At 40.6% G+C, this 20,769-nt stretch overlaps 1 protein-coding gene across 3 annotated transcripts in view; it reads right to left on the bottom strand.

The window, feature by feature from the left end:
* Positions 1–20,769, bottom strand: part of TPGS2 (tubulin polyglutamylase complex subunit 2) — a 68,791-nt gene that overhangs the window by 45,378 nt on the left and 2,644 nt on the right. For all 3 annotated transcript variants that reach the window (XM_045777847.2, XM_045777848.2, XM_045777849.2), the window contains exon 2: positions 14,581–14,660. In XM_045777847.2, the coding sequence (XP_045633803.1) occupies positions 14,581–14,660 (80 nt within the window). The remainder of the gene's footprint in view (positions 1–14,580; positions 14,661–20,769) is intronic.

Raw genomic sequence — 20,769 nt, 5'->3', positions numbered from 1 at the left:
ACCTATATTCCAAAACTACATCAGAGAGGAGGAAAAATAATTTCCCTTTACCCTTCTAGGTTTTTGGTGAGACCTTCAAGGAAAGACAGATTGTCAGGGAAAGGAAGCCAACCTTAAAGTAGTGTGAGTCAAAGTTTCAAGTGTGCAATCAGAATTCAGCAAAGCGGAAAAAAAGATGGCAGAGGAGTAGGGGACCCCTTTTTCGGTTGGTCCCCTGAGTCGAGCTGGATATCTACCAGACCATCCTGAACATCCACGAAATCAGCCTGAGAAGAAGGAAGATACATCTGGATCTCTACAAACGAACATCTCCAGGGCTGAGTATTGAGGTACTAAGCGGGGAGCCGTGAATCCGCGCACAAATAGCAGAAGATAAATGGAAGGGCGAGGGAGCCTCCAGACTCAGGCGCCGGGAAGCAGCAGCCACCTGCACTGGGGAGTGGGGGGACTTGTGGACTGGTACCCATGAGAGAGCAGACTGAGACTGTGAGCCCGGGAATGCGCTCGACCAAACTGAAAACAAGCGCTCTGGAGCAGGCGAGAACCACACTGAAACAGGGAGCTTGGGAGCGCACGTGGGAACGGGGGGGCGGCTGGCGGTGTTAGAAGCACAAAGGACAGAGACGTGCTGGCCCTGGAAGTGAGGGCTGGGACACCGGCTGTGGGGCGCACAACCCGGGATGCTGGAGGGTTTTTAGCAGCACCAACAGAAACAGAGTTAAAGATGCCAAGAGAGCTCGATGGAGAGCATACTGCGATCTGTCTGTTCTGAGACAGAGGCTGAGATTCGGCCACTGCTGCTCTGACTCTCAGAAGAGTCACAGAAAACCACCAGGGAAAGCCACCAGAGAACAAAAGCCTGGAAATACCGGCTCACGTTGTGCCCATCCCCATCCCCTCTTGCAGGGGACAGGGTGACTCTACCCAAACAGGGTTGCCTGAATATAAGCGTGGCAGGCCCCTCCCCCAAAAGGCAGGCTGAAAAATCAAGAAGCCCACATCGCTAAGGTTCCTATAAAACAAGTGCACACTGCCTGGGTCCCGGTCAATAATTTGGGCTCTGGGCATCCCCGCAACCTCTCTTTATCAGAATGATGAGGAGGAGAAACCCTCAGCAAAGAAAGGAGACAGAGACTGTGGCCTCTGCCACAGAAATGATGGATATGGATATAACCAAATTGTCAGAAATGGAGTTCAGAGTAACAATGGTCAAGATGATGTGCAGACTTGAAAAAAAAATTAACGAAAATATTAATGAGAATATAGAATCTCTAAGGGCAGAAATGAAAGCGAATCTGGCAGAAATTAAAAATGCTATGAATCAAATGCAGTCTAAACTAGATGCTCTGACAGCCAGGGTAAATGAGGCAGAAGAACGAATTAGTGAATTGGAGGATGGGATGGTAGAAGAGAAAGTTAAAACAGAAACTTGGCTCAAAAAAATCCAATCTCAAGAATGCAGATTACGGGAGATTACTGACTCAATGAAACGTTCCAATGTCAGAATCATAGGCATCCCCGAGGGGGTGGAGAAAGAGAGAGGTCTAGAAGAGATATTTGAACAAATTGTAGCTGAGAACTTCCCTAATCTGGCAAAGGAAACAAGCATTGGTGTCCAAGAGGCAGAGAGTACCCCTCCCAAGGTCAATGACAACAGACCTACACCATGTCACGTCATAGTGCATTTTGCAAATATTAGATCCAAGGATACAGTACTGAAAGCAGCCAGGGGGAAGAAAATCCTCACGTACAGAGGGAAAAATATCAGAATAACGTAAGACCTGTCTACAGAGACCTGGCAGGCTAGGAAGGGTTGGCAGGGTATTCCTAAAGCTCTGAGAAGAACATGCAGCCAAGGATCCTTTATTCAGCAAGGCTGTCATTCAGAATTGATGGAGAGATAAGGACATTCCAGGATTGGCAGAAACTGACCAAATTCGTAACCACCAAAACAGCCCTACATGAGATATTAAGGGGGGTTATATAAAAGTAAAAAGGCCCCAAGAGTGATACAGAACAGAAAGTTACAATCTATAGAAACAAAGACTTCACAGGCAACATGACATCATTAAAATCATCTCTCTCAATAATCACTCTCAATGTGAATGGCCTAGATGCTCCCATAAAACGCCACAGGGTTGCAGATTGGATAAAAAGACATGACCCATCCATCTGCTGTCTACAAGAGACTCATTTTGAACCTAAAGATACATCCAGACTGAAAATGAAGGGATAGAAAACCATTTTTAACGCCAGTGGACCTCAAAAGAAAGCTGGGATAGCAATTCTCATATCAGACAGATTAGACTTTAAAATAAAGACTGTAGTTAGAGATACAGAAGGACACTATATTACTTTTTAAAGGATGTATCCAACAAGTGGATATGACAATTATAAATATCTATGCCCCCAACAGGGGAGCAGCTAGATACACAAGCCAACTCTTAACCAGAATAAAGAGACATATAGATAATAATATGTTAATAGTAGGGGACCTCAACACTCCACACTCTCAGCAATAGACAGATCACCTAAGCAGAAAATCAACAAAGAAACAAGAGCTTTGAATGACATACTGGACCAGATGGACATCATAGATATATTCAGAACACTATACCCCAGAACAACAGAATACTATTCTTTTCGAATACACATGGAACTTTTTCCAGAATAGACCATGTACTGGGTCACAAAACAGGTCTCAACTGACACCAAAAGACTGAGATTATTCCCTGCATATTCTCAGACCACAATGCTTTGAAACTGGAACTCGATCACAAGGAAAAATTTGGAAGAAACTCAAACACTTGGAAACTAAGAACCATCCTGCTCAAGAATGACTGGGTAAACCAGGAAATTAAAAATCAGTTTAAACAATTTTGAAGACCAATGAGAATGAAAACATATTGGTCCAAAACCTATGGGACACTGCAAAGGCGGTCCTAAGGGGGAAATACATAGCCATCCAAGCCTCACTCAAAACAATAGAAAAATCTAAAATGCAGTTTTTATATTCTCACCTCAAGAAGCTGGAGCTGGAACAGAAGAACAGGTCTAACCCACGCACGAGAAGGTGGGTGATCAAGATTAGAGCAGAAATCAATGAATTAGAAACCAGGAGCACAGTAGAGCAGATCAACAGAACTAGAAGCTGGTTCTTTGAAAGAATAAATAAGACTGATAAGCCACTGGCCTGACTTACTCAAAAGAATAGAAAAGGACCAAGTTAATAAAATTATGAACGAAAGGAGAGAGATCACAACCAACACCAACGAAATAGGAAGGATCATTAGAAAGTTTTATCAACAGCTTTATGCCAATGAATTAAACAACCTGGAAGAAATGGATGCCATCCTGGAAACCTATAAACTACCAAGACTGAAACAGGAAGAAATTGATTATTTAAACAGACTGATTAATTATGAAGAGATTGAAGCAGTGATCAAAAACCTCCCCAAAAACAAGAGTCCAGGGCCTGACGGATTCCCTGGAGAATTCTACCAAATATTCAAAAGAGATAATACCTATTCTCCTGAAGCTGTTTCAAAAAATAGAAACAGAAGGAAAACTACCAAACTCATTCTATGAGGCCAATATTACCTTGATCCCCAAACCAGGCAAAGACCCCATCAAAAAGGAGAATTACAGACCGATATCCCTGACGAATATGGACGTCAAAATTCTCAACAAGATCCTAGCTAATAGGATCCAACAGTACATTAAAAGGATTATCCATCATGACTAAGTGGGATTCATCCCTGGGATGCAGGGTGGTTCGACATTCGCAAATCGATCAGTGTGATAGATCATATCAACAAGAAAAGAGTCAAGAAACATATGATCCTCTCAACTGATGCAGAAAAGCATTTGAGAAAATACAGCATCCTTTCCTGATTAAAACACTTCAGAGTGTAGGGATAGAGGGTACATTCCTCAATTTCATAAAAACCGTCTATGAAAAGCCTACAGCAAATATCATTCTCAATGGGGAAAAGTTGAAAGCCTTTTCCTTAAGATCAGGAACATGACACGGATGCCCACTCTCCCCATCATTATTCAACATAGTACTAGAAGTCCTTGCAACAGCAATCAGACGACAAAAGGGGATAAAAGGTATCCAAATCAGCAAAGAAGAAGTCAAACTGTCTCTCTTCGCAGATGACATGATACTTTATAGGGAAAACCCAAAAGAATCCACTCCCAAACTATTGGAAGTTATAGAGCAATTCAGTAATGTGGCGGGATACAAAATCAATGCTCAGAAATCAGTTGTGTTTCTATACACGAACAATGAGACTGAAGAAAGAGAAATTAGGGAATCCATTTCATGTACAATAGCACCAAATATCATACGTTATCTCAGAATGAACATAACCAGAGACGTAAAGGATCTATATTCTAGAAACTACAAATCACTCTTGAAAGACACTGAAGAAGACACAAAAAGATGGAAAAATATTCCATGCTCATGGATCAGAAGAATTAACATAGTTAAAACGTCTATGCTACCCAGAGCAATCTACACTTTCAATGCCATCCCGATCAAAATACTGATGACATTTTTCAAAGAACTGGAACAAACAGCCCTTAAATTTGTGTGGAACCAGAAAAGGCCCCGAATCGCCAAGAAATTGTTGAAAAGTAAAAAAACAAAGCTGGGGGCATCACGTTGCCAGATTTCAAGCTATACTACAAAGCTGTGATCACAAAGACAGCATGGTACTGGCACAAAAACAGACACATAGACCCGTGGAACAGAACAGAGAACCCACAAATGGACCCTCGGCTCTTTGGTCAACTAATCTTTGACAAAGTAGGAAGAAACATCCAGTAGAAAAAAGACAGTCTCTTCAATAAATGGTGCTGGGAAAATTGGACAGCTACATGCAAAAGAATGAAAGCTGACCACTCACTCACACCATATACAAAGATAAACTCCAAATGGATGAAAGACCTCGATGTGAGACAGGAATCCATCAAAATCCTAGAGGAGAACATAGGCTGAAACCTCTTTGACATCAGCCACAGCAACTTTTTTCATGACACATCTCCAAAGGCGAGAGAAACAAAAGAAAAAATGAACTTGTGGGACTTCATCAAGATAAAAAGCTTCTGCACAGCAAAGGAAACAGTCAAAAAAACTAAGAGGCAGCCCACGGAATGGGAGAAGATATTTGCAAATGACACTACAGATAAAAGACTGGTATCCAAGATCTACAAAGAACTTCTCAAACTCAATACATGGGAAACAAATAATCAAATAAAAAAGTGGGCAGAAGATATGAACAGACACTTTTCCAATGAAGACATACAAATGGCTAACAGACATAATGAAAAAATATTCAAAATCATTAGCCATCAGGGAAATTCAAATCAAAACCACATTGAGATACGACCTTATGCCAGTTAGAATGGCAAAAATTGCAAGGCAGGAAACAACAAATGTTGGAGAGGATATGGAGAAAGGGGATCTCTCTTACACTGTTTGGTGGGAATGCAAGTTGGTACAGCCACTTTGGAAAACAGTGTGGAGATCCCTTAAAAAGTTAAAAATTGAGCTACCCTATGATCCAGCAATTGCACTACTGGGTATTTACCCCAAAGATACTGATGTAGTGAAGAGAAGGGCCATATGCACCCCAATGTTCATAGCAGCATCGTCCACAGTAGCTAAATTGTGGAAGGAGCCGAGATGCCCTTCAACAGATGACTGGATTAAGAAGATGTGGTCCATATATACAATGGAATATTACTCAGCCATCAGAAAGAACGATTACCCAACATTTGCAGCAACATGGATGGCACTGGAGGAGATTATGCTAAGTGAAATAAGTCCAGCAGAGAAAGATAATTATCATATGGTTTCACTCATTTATGGAACATAAGAAATAGGAAGATCGGTAGGAGAAGGAAGGGAAGAATGAAGGGGGGGGTAAACAGAAGGGGGAATGAACCATGAGAGACTGTAGACTCTGGGAAACAAACTGAGGGCTTCAGAGGGGAGGGGGGTGGGGGATTGGGATAGTCCAGTGATGGGTATTAAGGAGAGCACATATTGCATGGTGCACTGAGTGCTATACGCAAATAATGAATCATGGAACATTGCATCAAAAACTGGGGATATACTGCATGGTGACTAACATAACAAAATAAAAATTATTATAAGAAAGAAAAAAAAGAAAACACTATTTCAAATGATACAGGTATCCCTAGGTTTGTTGCAGCATTATTTATAATAGCCAAGATACGGAAGCCAAGATAATAAAGAAGACGTAGTATATATGTACAACAGAATATTACCCAGCCATTTAAAAAAGAATGAAAAAAGAATGCAATCTTGCCATTTGCAACAACATGCATGGACTGAGAGAGTATTATGCTAAGTGAAATAAGATAGAGAAAGATAAACACCACATCGTTACACTTATATGGGGAAATCTAAAAATCAAAACAAGCAAGCCAAGAAAAGTAGAAACAGACCCATAAATGCAAAGAGCAAACTGAAGGTTGCTGGGGGAGGGTAGGAGATGGGCAAAAGTGGTTAAGGGGAAGGGGAGGTACAGGCTTCTAGTATGGAATGAATAAGTCACGGGGATAAAAAGCACAGCATAGGGAATACCATCAATGGTACTGTAATAGCCCTGTACGGTGACATATGATAGCTACACTTATGGTGAGCACAGCATCATGTATAAACTCGTCAAATCACTATGCTGTACACCTGAAACTAATGCACATTGTATGTTAAATATGCTTCAGTAAAAAAAAATAATAAAAATAAAGAAAAAATTATTACAAAACCCTGCTCTTAAGGGTTATGAATCCCTTTCAAAACTGGAAGAAACAGGTTTGCAGAAAAAAGGTACATTTTAGTAAATTTGACAGACATTTCAGGAAGTCCATGGACCACTTCCCATTTATGGACTCTTCGGGGGGTCCCCAAACCACACTAGTCATTGGTCACCCTTCATCTACCCACACAACTAAAAGTATACTAACAGTGATTGTCTCTAAGTGGTGAAGTCCTAGAGGACTTTTCATTTTTTAATTCTTTGTTGTATTTTCCACATTATCTGTAGTGACTACGTTTTGTCCAGCATAATCAGAAGAAAACTGTTAGATAAAAACTGAGTCTTAAAAGTACACACCCCAAACTCCTTCTATTGTCTTTGTCCATACATTAGCTTTTTAGTATCCCACAGGGCTCCAAAAAGCTCAACCAAGGAACCACACAAGTGAATTTCTGTTACTGATCCTAATACTGTTTGTACTGTAATTAAGCATAGGATATCTCAAGTAAAGAACTCAACAGAAAATTCCAAATCAATATATCTTATTATTCTAGGTGCTTTCACAGAAGTTCCCCCAACTGAGTATGTCTGAAGAAAATGTTCCATGGATGGTCTCAGTTAGCTAAAAATCTCCTTCTCTCACACTTACCCTTCACTTCTTTCAGATCCCCGGGTGGTGATTTATCCAGCTCTATCACTACCTTCCCCTAAATGTCAGTCTAAACTGAAGAGAACCCGATAAAGATGCGTTGTCCAGGAGGCAGATTTGATCTGAATGAGATCAGAGGCAGACTCCAGCCCCAAAAAGCAGCCATGGAAGGCATGCTCCAAATGAATAAACTACAGTATAAGTTCAACTAGGACAAATGAATAAAGTCATCTTCGAGAGTTCTGGGGGAATATCTGGTGTAAGACGCAAGGAAGAATATGCCTCAGAAATTACTTCATTAAAAAAGTGACATAGTATGACGTAGCCTAAATGGTGTTCCACCCAGGACAAGGCATTCCTACCCTCTCATCCTATCCAGGTCTATGAACTTGGGTTCCCAAGCCAGGAATCTCCTCTTCTTAGGCAGACAGGAAAACGCCAAGATCTCGCTCTCACAAAAACGCCCTGAAGCAGTGTTCCCTGAAGGGCGGACTTAAGCCTTGTACGGATCAGAGGGCTGTAACAATGTCAACAAGGCCAAGCTGGCACAGCTGCACCAGAAGTAGGCTCTGTCCAATCAGCCAGTAAGAATTCAACATATACACCGTTCTAGAATTCTCTTTTCTATTATTAACTGTGAGTGGAAATGGGGGTGGGCACTAAGTAAGCCCATGAGACTTGCAGTGCTGGCAGAGCTGAGGTCCAGGAAAGAAACCTTAACTACCAATTACTGAGCATGCTGCAGGCTCATCCCAGGGAGGGTGAGACCTGCTGGCAGGGACTGAACATGCACACATACTGTGGGATGCTCAGGAGAAGGCTGCCACAGTGCTGCCCTCCATTACAAGGGCAGTCTGGCAGAACAGACACAGCACATGCTTAGAAGCAGGTAACACTCAGCTCGAATTCAGGCTCTGCCACTTGGTAGCCATGTGAACCAGCGCAAATTCTTTCACCTCCCTGGGGCTCAGTTTCTTCATCTATAACATGGAGATATCAATACCTACCTTGCAGGGTTATTATGAGGATTAACTAAAATAAATTAAATGACATGTGTTAATAGGCACTCATTAAATGGCAGGGTAATTTTTTGCCCCCTAGTCAAATCCACTTGCTACTCCTCAGACACAGTGATTTTTCCAAAGCAGAAATCTGACCTTCCCAGTTCCCTACTTAAAACATTTCAATGGCTCTCCTTTGCACTCACAATAAAGAGCAAACTCCTCCTCTGAGTGGAAAGGAGAGACCAAAGTGACAGTATGAAGGCAGGAAACACAAAAGGAGTAAAAATGGATTTTGCTATAAAAAAATCAAAGAACTCACAAAAAGGATATAAAATAACATACACCAAAAATGTGGGGAAGACAGGAGAAAAGAATGGGTTCAAACTTAAATGATCATCAACTTCAAACATACTGCTATATGCAGGAGGTTATATGCAAACCTAACGGCAATCATATATAAAAAACCACTGATATATATGCAAAGAATAACAACAAAGAAATCCAAATATATCATTAAAGAAAATCAGCAAAACATCAAAGACAGACAAGAAAAGATCAGAGAAAATCTTCACAAACAAACCCAAGTAATAAAATGGCAATAAATACATATCTATCAATAATTACTTTAAATGTAAATGGACTAAATGCTCCCATCAAAAGATGAAGGGTGACAGAGTGGATAAAAAAACCAAGAACCAAGAACTCTCGAAGATGCTGTCTATAAGAGACTCATTTTTTTTTAAGATTTTATTTATTTTTGTGAGCACACACGCATTCGCAGTGGGGAGGGGCAGGGGGACTTAGCAGGCAGCCCGATGGAGGACTCCATCCCAGGACCCTGCCTTCGTGACCTGAGCAGAAGGCAGACATTTAACCGAATGAGCCACCCAGGCACCTCACACAAGAGATTCATTTTAGATCTACAGACACCTGCAGAATGAGAGTGAGGGGATGGAGAAACATCTATCATAAAAGTGGATGTCAAAAAAAAAAAAAAGCAAGAGTCGCAATACTTACATTGGACAAAACTGACTTTAAAACAAAGACTGTAATAAGAGAAAAAGAAGGACACTATACAGTGATAAAGGTGACATTCCAACAAGATATAACAATTATAAATATTTATGCACCCAACATAGGAACACCCAAATACATAAAACAGAACATCCCACATTCAGAATATTCCATTCTAAAACAGAATAGACATTCTTTTCAAGTGCACACAGAACATTCTCCAGAACAGATCATATATTAGCCTCCAAAACAAACCTCAACAAGTTTAAGAAGATTGAAATCAGGGGCGCCTGGGTGGCTTAGGTCATGATCTCAGGGTCCTGGGATTGAGCCCTGCATGGCGGGCTCCCTGCTCAGCAGGTAATCTGCTTCTCCCTCTCCTCTGCCCCTCCTACCGCTGCTTGTGCTCACTTTCTCTCTCTCTCTCTCCTCTCTCTCAAATAAATAAAATCTTAAAAAAAAAAAAAAGACTGAAATCATACCATGCATATCTTCTGACCACAGTGCTATGAAACTAGAAGTCAACCACAAGAAAAAATCTGGAAGGACCACACATACATGGAGTTAAATGACATGTTATTAAACAATGAATGGGTCAACCAGGAAATTAAACAAGAAATAAAAATGTACATGGAAACAAATGAAAATGAAAATACGATGGTTCAAAACTTCTGGGATACAGGGACGCCTGGGTGGCACAGTGGTTAAGCGTCTGCCTTCGGCTCAGGGCGTGATCCTGGCGTTATGGGATCGAGCCCCACATCAGGCTCTTCTGCTATGAGCCTGCTTCTTCCTCTCCCACTCCCCCTGCTTGTGTTCCCTCTCTCGCTGGCTGTCTCTATCTCTGTCAAATAAATAAATAAAATCTTTAAAAAAAAAAAAAAAAACTTCTGGGATACAGCAAAAGTGGTTCTAAGAGGGAAGTTTATAGTAAAACAGGCCTACCTCAAGAAGCAAGAAAAACCTCAAATAAACAACCTAACCTTACACCTAAAGGAGCTAGAAAAAGAACAAACGAAGCCTAAAAGCAGCAGAAGGAAGGAAATAATAAAGCCTAGAGCAGAAAAAAATGATTTAGACACTAAAAAAACAATAAAGCAGATCAATAAAACCAGGAGCTGGTTCTTCGAAAAAAATCAATAAAACTGACGAGCCTCTAACCAGACTTATCATGAAAAAAGTAAAAGAACTCAAATAAATCAAAAGTGAGAGAGAATAACAAAACCACAGAAATACAAACAATCATAAGAGATTATGAAAAACTATATGCCAACAAATTGGACAACCTTGAAGAAATTAATAAATTCCTAGAACATATAAACTCCTAAGACTGAAACAGGAAGAAATAGAAAATCTGAACAGACCAATAACAAGCAAAGAAACTGAAGGCTAAAAACACTCCCAAAAATCAGAAGTCCAGGACTAGATGGTTTCACAGGTGAATTATACCAAACATTTAAAGTGTTAATACTTATTCTTCTCAAACAATAGAAAAGGAAGGAAAACTTCCAAATTCATTCCTTAAGGCCAGCAGTACCCTGATACCAAAACCAGATAAAGACATCAGACATACAGGCCAGTATCCCTGATGAACATAGATACAAAAGTCCTGAACAAAATACTAGCAAACCAAATCCAACAATACATTAAAAAAATCCCACGATCAAGTGGGATTTATTCCTGGGCTAAAAGCGTGATTCAATATTCTCAAATCAATCAATGCGATACGTCACATTAATAAGAGAAAGGATAGGAACCATATGATTATTTCAATAGATGCATCTAGATAAAGCATCTGACAAAGTACAACAACATCCATTCATGATAAAAATCCTCAACAAAGTAGGTTTAGAGAGTACATAACTCCACATAATAAGGGCCATATACGAAAAACCCACAGCTAATATCATCCTTAATGGGGAAAAACAGAGCTTTCCCCTAAGGTCAGGAACAAGACAAGGATGTTCACTCTCACCACTTTTATCCAACACAGTATTGGAAGTCCTAGCCTCAGCAATCCGACGTCAAAAAGAAACAAAAGGCATCCAAATCGTTAAGGAAAAAGTCAAACTGACTATTTGCAGAGAACACAATACTTCATACAAAAAACCTAAAAGACTCCCCCAAAAACTTCTAGAACTGATAAATGAAATCAGTAATGTCCCAGGATACAAAATCAACGTAGAGAATTCTGCTTCATTTCTATACATCAATAATGAAGCAGCAGAAAGAGAAATTAAGAGAACAATCCTGTTTCCAATTGCACTAAAAATAATAAGATGCCTAGGAATAAACCTAGTCAACAAGGTGAAAAACCAGTACTCTGAAAACTATAAAACACTGATGAAAGAGCGGCACCTCGGTGGCTCGGTCGGTTGAGCGTCCGACTCTTGAATTTGGCCCCAGTCATGATCTCAGGGTCCTGGGATTAAGCACCGAGTAGGGCCCTCTGCCCAGTAGCCAGTCAGCTTGAGGATTCTTCCTCTCCCTCTACCCCTCCCCCTGTTCCCAGGCTCTCTTTCTCTCTTTAAAAACAAAAACAAAAATATTGATAAAAGAAATTGAAGACAATGCAAAGAAATGGAAAAACATTCCATTCTCACGGATTGGAGGAAGCAATATTGTTAAAAATGTCTGTAATACCCAAAGCAATCTATACATTTAATGCAATCCCAATCAAAATACCAACAGCATTTTTCACAGAACTAAAACAAACAATTTGTACAGTATCACAAAACACGCCAAATTGCCAAAGTGGTTTTGAAAAAGCAAAGCAAAGTTGGAGGCATCACAATTCTGGACTTCTAGCTATATTACCAAGCTGTAGTAATCAAAACAGTATGGTACTGGCACAAAAAAAGACACAGGGATCAGAACAAAAGACCCACAACTATATGGTCAATCTCTGACAAAGCAGGAAGTAACATCCAATGCGAAAAAGACAGTCTCTTCAACAAGTGGTGTTGAGAAAATTCAAAATGGACTAAGGACCTAAATGTGAGACCTGAAGCTATAAAAATCCTAGAAAAGAATACAGACAGTAACTTCTTTGACATCAGCCAAAGCAACTTTTTTCTAGCTATGTCTACTAAGGCAAGGGAAATAAAAGCAAAAATAAGCTTTTGGGACTACATAAGAATAAAAAACTTCTGCAGAGTAAAGGAAACAACAAAACTAAATGACAATGTACAGAATGGGAGAAAGTATTTGCAAATGACATATCTGATAAGAGGTTAGTGTCCCAAATATAGAAAGCGTTTATCAAACTCAACACCCAAAAATCAAATAATCATAAAATGGGCAGAAGACATTCTTTCAAAGAAAACATACAGGTGGCCAACAGACATGTGAAAAGATGCTCATCATCACTTATCATCAGGGAAATGCAAACCAAAACTACAATGAGATAGCATCTCACCCCTGTCAGAATGGCTAAAATCAGCAACACAGAAACAACAGGTGGTGTTGTCTGGCGAGGATATGGAGAAAAAGGAATCTCCTTGCCCTGTTGGGAGGAATGCAAACCAGTGCAGCCACTGTGGAAGACAGTACGGAGGTTCCTCAACAAATTAAAAAGAGAACTAGCCTACAATCCAGCAATTGCACAAGAATACAAAAACAGCAATTCAAAGGGATACATGCACCCCATTTATATAATAGCATTATTTACAACAGCCAAGATACGGAAGCAGCCCAAGTTTCCATCTATAGATGAATGGATAAACAGGATGTGGCACAGATATATACATGAATAGTACTCAGCCATAAAAAAAAAAGAATGAAATCTTCCCATTTGTGAGGACATGGATGGAGTTAGAGTGTATTATGCTAAGAGAAATAAGTCAGAGAAAGACAAATACCATATGATTTCATTCATATGTGGAATTTAAGAAAACAAATGATCAAAGAGGGAAGAAAAGAGACAAATCAAGAAACAGACTCTTAATTATAGAGAAAAAACTGATGGTTACCAGAGGGGAAGGGGGAGGTTAAACGGTGATGGGGATTAAGGAGTGCACTTGTGATGAGCACAGGGTAATGTATGAAAGTGTTAAATTACTATATTGTACACCTGAAACTAACACTGTATCTTAACTAACTGGAATTAAACTAAAAGCTTAGGGGCACCTGGGTGGCTCAGTCGATTAAGCGTCCAACTCTTGATATCGGCTTAAGTCATGAACTTAGGGTTGTGAAATCAAGTCCCACATACTTAAGATTCTCTCTCCCTCTGCCACCCCCCGCCCCCCGCAAAAAAAAAAAAAAAAAGCTTTTGAAAAAAAAAAAAAAAAAAGAGCAAACTCCTGACCATCTAAGAAGTCTGCATGGGCTGGTCCTGGCCAACCTCTCTCCTTTGCTCTCCTGTGCACCAGCCACAGGGACCTGCTTTATGCTCTTGGAAAATTTAATCCCTGCCATTTCAAAGACTTCACACAGGTTGAAAGCCCCTTCTTCCCAGATCCCATCTATCTGGTTAACAACTTCTCCTAACTTCTTTAGGAAAAACCTTTCTTAACCTCCAGACTGGGTCAAGCCTCCTGACAATGCTCCATTTGCCCCTCTCTCTCACAGTGCTAAATAATTATACTCATAATGATCCACACTGTGTCTTAGATAGCAACATTAAGAGGTAAGGAACTGTTTTTTGATTACCACTGAATCCCCAGGAATCAACACCAAGCACAATGCCTGGCTCCATTTTTACGAGCTTAAAACTTGTATTAAATAAATACAAGTTCAGAGGAGAGTTGGGGAAGCAGAAGCTATCAATCTGGTTAGTACTTCTCTGTAACACTTAACCACATTCTGCCCAGCATGCTTATTAATATTTAATTTTTCCTTCCTTGCTGGATTTTTAGCTCTGTTGTATACAACTTTAAAGTTCCACTGCCTCCAAATGATAGTGGGGCTCAGAGGAGATCCTCCAGACTAGGGAAATGGTATGGAACTGAAGGGAACGTTAAGTGGCCTGAATAGAAAGAGAGAGAAGGGTGAACTCTACCCTGAAGGCAGCTGTGGCCTGAGGTAAGAACAGGTTTCCTGCCCTAATTTTTCCTTCTTAGGGCCATTGGAATTGACCTCTCCTTGTGGGGATGTGAGGATTCAAAAGGGCAACACTTACTTGTTCCCATGAAGAAATCATATGACGTTCAGCAGGTGGTTTCTCTACGATAGTCACCTCTGTCACACCTGGGGAAGATTCTGGAAGAGGAAAAGAGAGTCTGTAGAGTTGCAATGAGCCTGCTCTCACATATTTCAATACTAGAGGCTGACTGTTGATGAGTACCTAGGAATATCAGATTCCTCTGAGCAGTATTATTATCCCTATAAAAACAGGAAGAACTGGTCAGTCCTTCAAAGGCACTCAGTCCCACAACCCAGGACCATGCAATCAACCTGGAAGAAAGGACATCATCAGAACACCCACTACACTCAGTCCCTGCTCAGTACTTCAGTTGTTGAACAAAAATCAGAGATTCTACATTCCTAGTGATTTCATACCTCAACTTCTCACTTACGACATGGCCAACAGGAATAAAGAATAGCACCTCAATAAACTTTTACAAAATATAAAACTTGTTTGTTACTTTTTCTTCTAAATAAAACCCATCCGTACTCCACGAGATCCCAGATTTCGTAGTTTAGGCTAACACTATGACAAATGGATTCCATCCAGAAATATACTGAAAACAAAATAAATCTTGTCTCTAAATCTTGAAAGCAGGAAAAGGTCTCCAAATAATCTCTTTGTGGAGCTATGTCCTAGCATTCATTCTGAGGTACGAAAGAAGCCACTTAACTTGGAATTCAACAGACTTTGATACCTCCTCCTACATTCTCTACTTGTGCTTACCACACTCAGGATCTTGAAATCCTTAACCAAAGACACAAAATCTGCTATGGGTTGAATTGTGTCCCTCACAAAAAATACATGTTGAAGTCCTAACTGCCAGTTCCTCAGAATATGACTTGATTTGGAAATAAGGTCACTGAATATGTAATTAGCTAAAAGGAGGTCACAGTGGAGTAGGGTGGACCTCAAATCCAATATGACTGGTATCCTTATAAAAAGAATGCTTTGTGGAGAGACAGAGGGAAGAGGGCCACATGAAGATGGAGAAATGGAGTGTCAGATCTGTAATACAAGGAATGTTAAAGACTGCTGGCAGACCACCAGAGGTTAGAAAAGAGGCAAGGCAGGGGCGCCTGGGTGGCACAGTGGTTAAGCGTCTGCCTTCGGCTCAGGGCGTGATCCCGGCGTTATGGGATCGAGCCCCACATCAGGCTCCTCCGCTATGAGCCTGCTTCTTCCTCTCCCACTCCCCCTGCTTGTGTTCCCTCTCTCGCTGGCTGTCTCTATCTCTGTCAAATAAATAAACAAAATCTTTAAAAAAAAAAGAAAAGAAAAGAGGCAAGGCAGGTTCTTCCCTTCCAGGTTTCAGAATGAGAGTGACACTGCCAACCCTATGGTTTCAGGCTTTTGGCCTCTAGGGCTGTGAGAATAAATCTGTTGTTCTAAACCACCTAGTTTGTGGTACATTCTATGGCAGCCCTAGCGAACTAATACAAAGCCTACCCGCTTTTCTCTTTGTGGTATTGCAGAGATTATTCCCATTGCCACCACTGTTTTAGGCCATGGTCACTGCAAGTGTAGACGCAATCAAAGCCACAAACTCTCTGTGCTTTGATCCATCCTCCAGCAGAGGACTTTCTTCATACCTAGGCTTGTTTTCCATCTGATCTACTGGGTTCTCCATCTGGTCTTAACTTCTTCCACCCTGTAGTCCAAACCCTCTGTTCCAGGTATGTCAGTTTCCTCATTGTCACCACCCCTGTGTACCCACCCCCCCGAACTAAATCTGTACTCATCTTTGATTATGCTGTATCTCCTTCCCATTATACACACCCAAAAGTGTCCACCTCCCAAGTTCTACCCATACTTCATGGCTCTGCTAAAGTTCCACCTCCTCCATGAAACCATTTCAGATGATTCACCGTGATCTCTGCTTTTTCTGATATGCAGGGTTGGGGCCACATATGTTCATTTTTTTTTTTTTTAAAGATTTTATTTATTCGAGAGAGAGAGAGTGCACGCATGCAAGCGCACAAGCGGCAGGGTGGGCAGAGAGAGGGAGAAGCAGATTCCCCGCTAAGCAAGGAGCCCATCACGGGACTCAATCCCAGGACCCTGGGATCATGACCTGAACCGAATGCAGATGGTTAACCGACTGAGCCACCCAGGTGTCCCCCCCTTTTAAAGATCTTATTTATGTGAGAGAGAGAGCGGGCACATATGTTTATACTTAATTATATTCTATTTTGAATATTTTGGTTATTTACTATAAGTAAATACTGTAAACAGGGAATGTATTGAAAAGAATTTTTAAAATCTCTTAAGCATAAGGCAGAGACTTCTAATCTAGTTTAATGTATAAAATGGTTCCTGGACCCAAACTCTCCAACATTTTTGTGGAGAGCCATCCCCATACCAACAAGCAATTCCTGGTGTCCTGCAAGAAGACAGCATAAGATACCACAGGTTAAGGGTTCAGTCTATAAGACTGCCCCCCTCCCTACTTCAGACACCAGATACGAGTCCAGGTTTTCACCTCTGCTTCCCGACCGACCTGCTACAGACTGGGGACTCTCAAGACCCTCTCTCTTTTTACTTCAAACACCAGTCAAAAGCCCAGGCTGTCACCTGTACTTCTGACCAACTGGCTATAAATCAGGAGGTTCCTAAGACCCCATTCTCAGGTTCCATTAATTTTCCAGAGTGGCCCACAGAACTCAGAGAAACATTTTACTTACTGGATTACTGGTTTATTATTAAAGAATATAAGCTAGGAACAGCCAGATGGAAGAGATGCTTAGGACAAGGTATGTGGGAAGGGGCGTGGAGCTTCCATGCCCTCTCCAGGCAGGCTACTCTCCCCACACCTCCATGTGTTCACCAACCTGGAAATTTCTGGGTTTTTATGGAGGCTTCATTACATAGGCACGATTGATAAATCATCAGTCATTGAAGACTGACTCAACCTTCAGACCCTCATCCTTTCCTAAAGGTCAGGGAATGGGACTAAAAGTACCAACCATCTAATCACATGGTTGGATCCACTGGCAGCCAGCCCTCAACCTTAAATGCTTTCTGAAAGTCACCTCATTAACATAATGAAAGATCTTTACCACTTTCAACACTTGGGAAATTCCAAGGGTTTGGGGACCTATAAGCCAGGAACTGTGGACTAAGACAAAATACACAGCTGACCCTTGAACATGGGTTTGAACTGCATGGGTCCACTTGAACACTTTTTTTTTTTTCAATAAATACAGTACTGTAAATGTATTTTTTATGATTTTCTTAATAACATTTTCTCTATTTTATTATGAGAATACAGAGTACATACAACATACAAAATAATGTGTTAATCAACTGTTATCGGTAAGATTTCTGGTTGACTGTAGGCTATTTAGTTTTGGGGTAGTTAAAAGTTATATACAGATTCTCTACTGTTGGGGGGTGGCTAAGAGCAGCCCTAATTCTGCCTTGTTCAAGGGTCAGCTGTCATCTGAGTGAGCAAATACATATTTCTTATAAGTCAGAATATCACAACACAGTTCACTGATTCTGTAATCATGTTAGTGTCTTTTCTGTGCATCATAAAGTTTCCTCCAAGTTGTCACAAAGTTCATTCAGATCCTGAGATGTACCAAGAGCCCAATATAGGAAGCTAAGAATTCTGGACTCCAGGGGCGCCTGGGTGGCACAGCGGTTAAGCGTCTGCCTTTGGCTCAGGGCGTGATCCCGGCGTTCTGGGATCGAGCCCCACATCAGGCTCTTCTGCTATGGGCCTGCTTCTTCCTCTCCCACTCCCCCTGCTTGTGTTCCCTCTCTCGCTGGCTGTCTCTATCTCTGTCGAATAAAAAAAAAAAAAAAAAAATCTTTAAAAAAAAAAAAAAAGAATTCTGGACTCCACATATTCTACTCTTGCTTTACGCATTCACTAGTCGTGTGACGTTAGATGAGCCTTCACCTTCCTTAGCATTCAGAGAGACAATAATTACAATATTTGCCTTGATAAGGGAAGCAGAAGAAGCAAAGGTAAAGGTGCTCTGGAAAAGCAAAAAGTACCATATACACAATTTTTTTTTCCTGCCTTCTGTTCAGTGTCCTAAGATATTGGGAACCATGGTACTATGGTGGAAAAACACCATGAGCTTCAAGCCATTAGACCTGGGCTAAGTCCTTGCTATGCCCTTGACTAGTTAGGATGGAAGATTTTATCTGTCCTTCAGGGATGGTGGCATTTGGTAATGTTCCACCAAAGCCAAGACAATGAATAGTAAATGTTATTATTCACATTTTATAGCAAGGATATTGAGGCTGAGAGGCTAGGCCACTCCAAGTGCCCAGACTTACTCCAAGTATGGGTCTAGTTAAGAGTTTATGTGCAAAAGTCTTTGTGTGCCCCTCTGCAAAGCCCTTTAGCAATTATCCTACGGAAATGCAGAGCCTAGCTTCAATTTGTCTTAGCAGTCTACTATTCCAACTTTTGTAGGACAGAATAATACAGAATTCTTTGTTAACAATCCAACTGGCTGCATAATGATGTCATCCGACTACACCCACAGGGTAGTCTAGTGTCTAGGGTTGCTGGAGGACACACAATATAAGTACCTGACATGAAGCTCTTGATTGCCAACCCTTCCATTTCAAATACATCCATCTTAAATAAGCAAACTGCCAGCTGTATGACACAGCTACTAGCTAAACAACTAGGAACAAGGGCACCCCACCTGGAAGTTCCCATTTTTAAAAGCCCTGGGTAACCTAGGAACAGATGGCTTGACTGTCCCGCACGTGAACTCCCACATTTTAGTTTTAAACATTTTATTTATTTATTTGTCAGAGAGAGAGAGCATGCACGAGAGCATGCACAAGCAGGGGGATCGGAAGGCAGAGGGAGAACCATGCTCCCCGTTGAGCAAGGAGTCCAATGTGGGACTCGATCTCAGGACCCTGGAATCATGACCTGAGCCGAAGGCAGACGCCTTATAAAACTTTACACCCAAAAACCCAAATAATCCAATTATAAAATGGGCAGAAGACATGAAGAGACATTTCTCCAAAGAAGATATACAGATGGCTGACACATGAAAAGATGATCATTACTTATCATCAAGGAAATACAAATCAAAATTACAATGAGATATCACCTCACTGCTGTCACAATGGCTAAAATTAAAAACACAAGAAACAACAAGTGTTAGTGAGGATGTGAAGAAAAAGGAACCCTCTTGCACTGCTGGTGGGAACGCAAACTGGTGCAGACACTGTGGAAAACAGTATAGACGTTCCTCAAAAAATTAAAAATAGAACTACCCTATGATTCAGTAATCACACTACTGGGTACTTACCCAAAGAATACAAAAACACTAATTTAAAGAGATACATGCACTCCTATGTTTACTGCAGCATTATTTACAGTAGCCAAACTATGGAAGCAGCCCAAGCATCCACTCACTGATAAAGGGACAAAGATGTGGTATACATATACAATGGAATATTATTCAACCATTAAAAATGAAATCTGGCCATTTTCAACAATATGGACAGAGCCAGAGGGTAGCGTGCTGAGTGAAATCAGTCAAAGACAAGTATCACATGATTTCACTCATATGTGGAATTTAAAAAACAAAACAAACAAGTGAGGGAAAGAAAAAAAGACAAACCAAGAAACAGACTTTTAGCTATAGAGAACTGATGGTTACCAGAGGGGAGGTGGGTGGGGTAATGGGGAAATAGAGGATAAGGATTAAAGAATACACTTACCATGATGAAAAAATTAAAATGATTTAAAACAAGAATTACAAAAAAAAAAGGAGAGAAATCTAAGATGGAGAGATATATTATACAGTTGAACCTTGAATAATGCAGGGTTTGGGGTTATGAACTAACCCCCGATGAAGTTGAAAATCCACGTATAACTTTTGACTCTCCAAAAACTTTACTAATAGCCTACCATGGGAAACCCTACTGATAACATAAACAGTTGATTAACACATATTTTGTATATGTATTATATACTGTATTATAATAAATTAGAAAAAAGGAAATGTTAAGAAAATCGAAAGAGAAAATACATTTATACTACTGTACTGTAAAAAAAAATCCATTTATAAATGTACCCACATGGTTCAAACCTGTGTTGTTCAAAAGTCAACTGAAATGATCTTGTTGCATCTCAGGTAGATCTTACACACTATATTTAATAAGCTGTTATCAAAATGTAACATTTCCCTACTCCTT

This window comes from Ursus americanus, chromosome 19, assembly GCF_024610735.1.
Source record: "Ursus americanus isolate L20-20 chromosome 19, mUrsAme1.1.p, whole genome shotgun sequence".
In the NCBI taxonomy this organism is placed as follows: Eukaryota; Metazoa; Chordata; class Mammalia; order Carnivora; family Ursidae; genus Ursus; species Ursus americanus.
The sequence above is the reverse complement of the archived record's forward strand: the minus strand, read 5'-3'. Positions and strand labels throughout refer to the sequence as shown.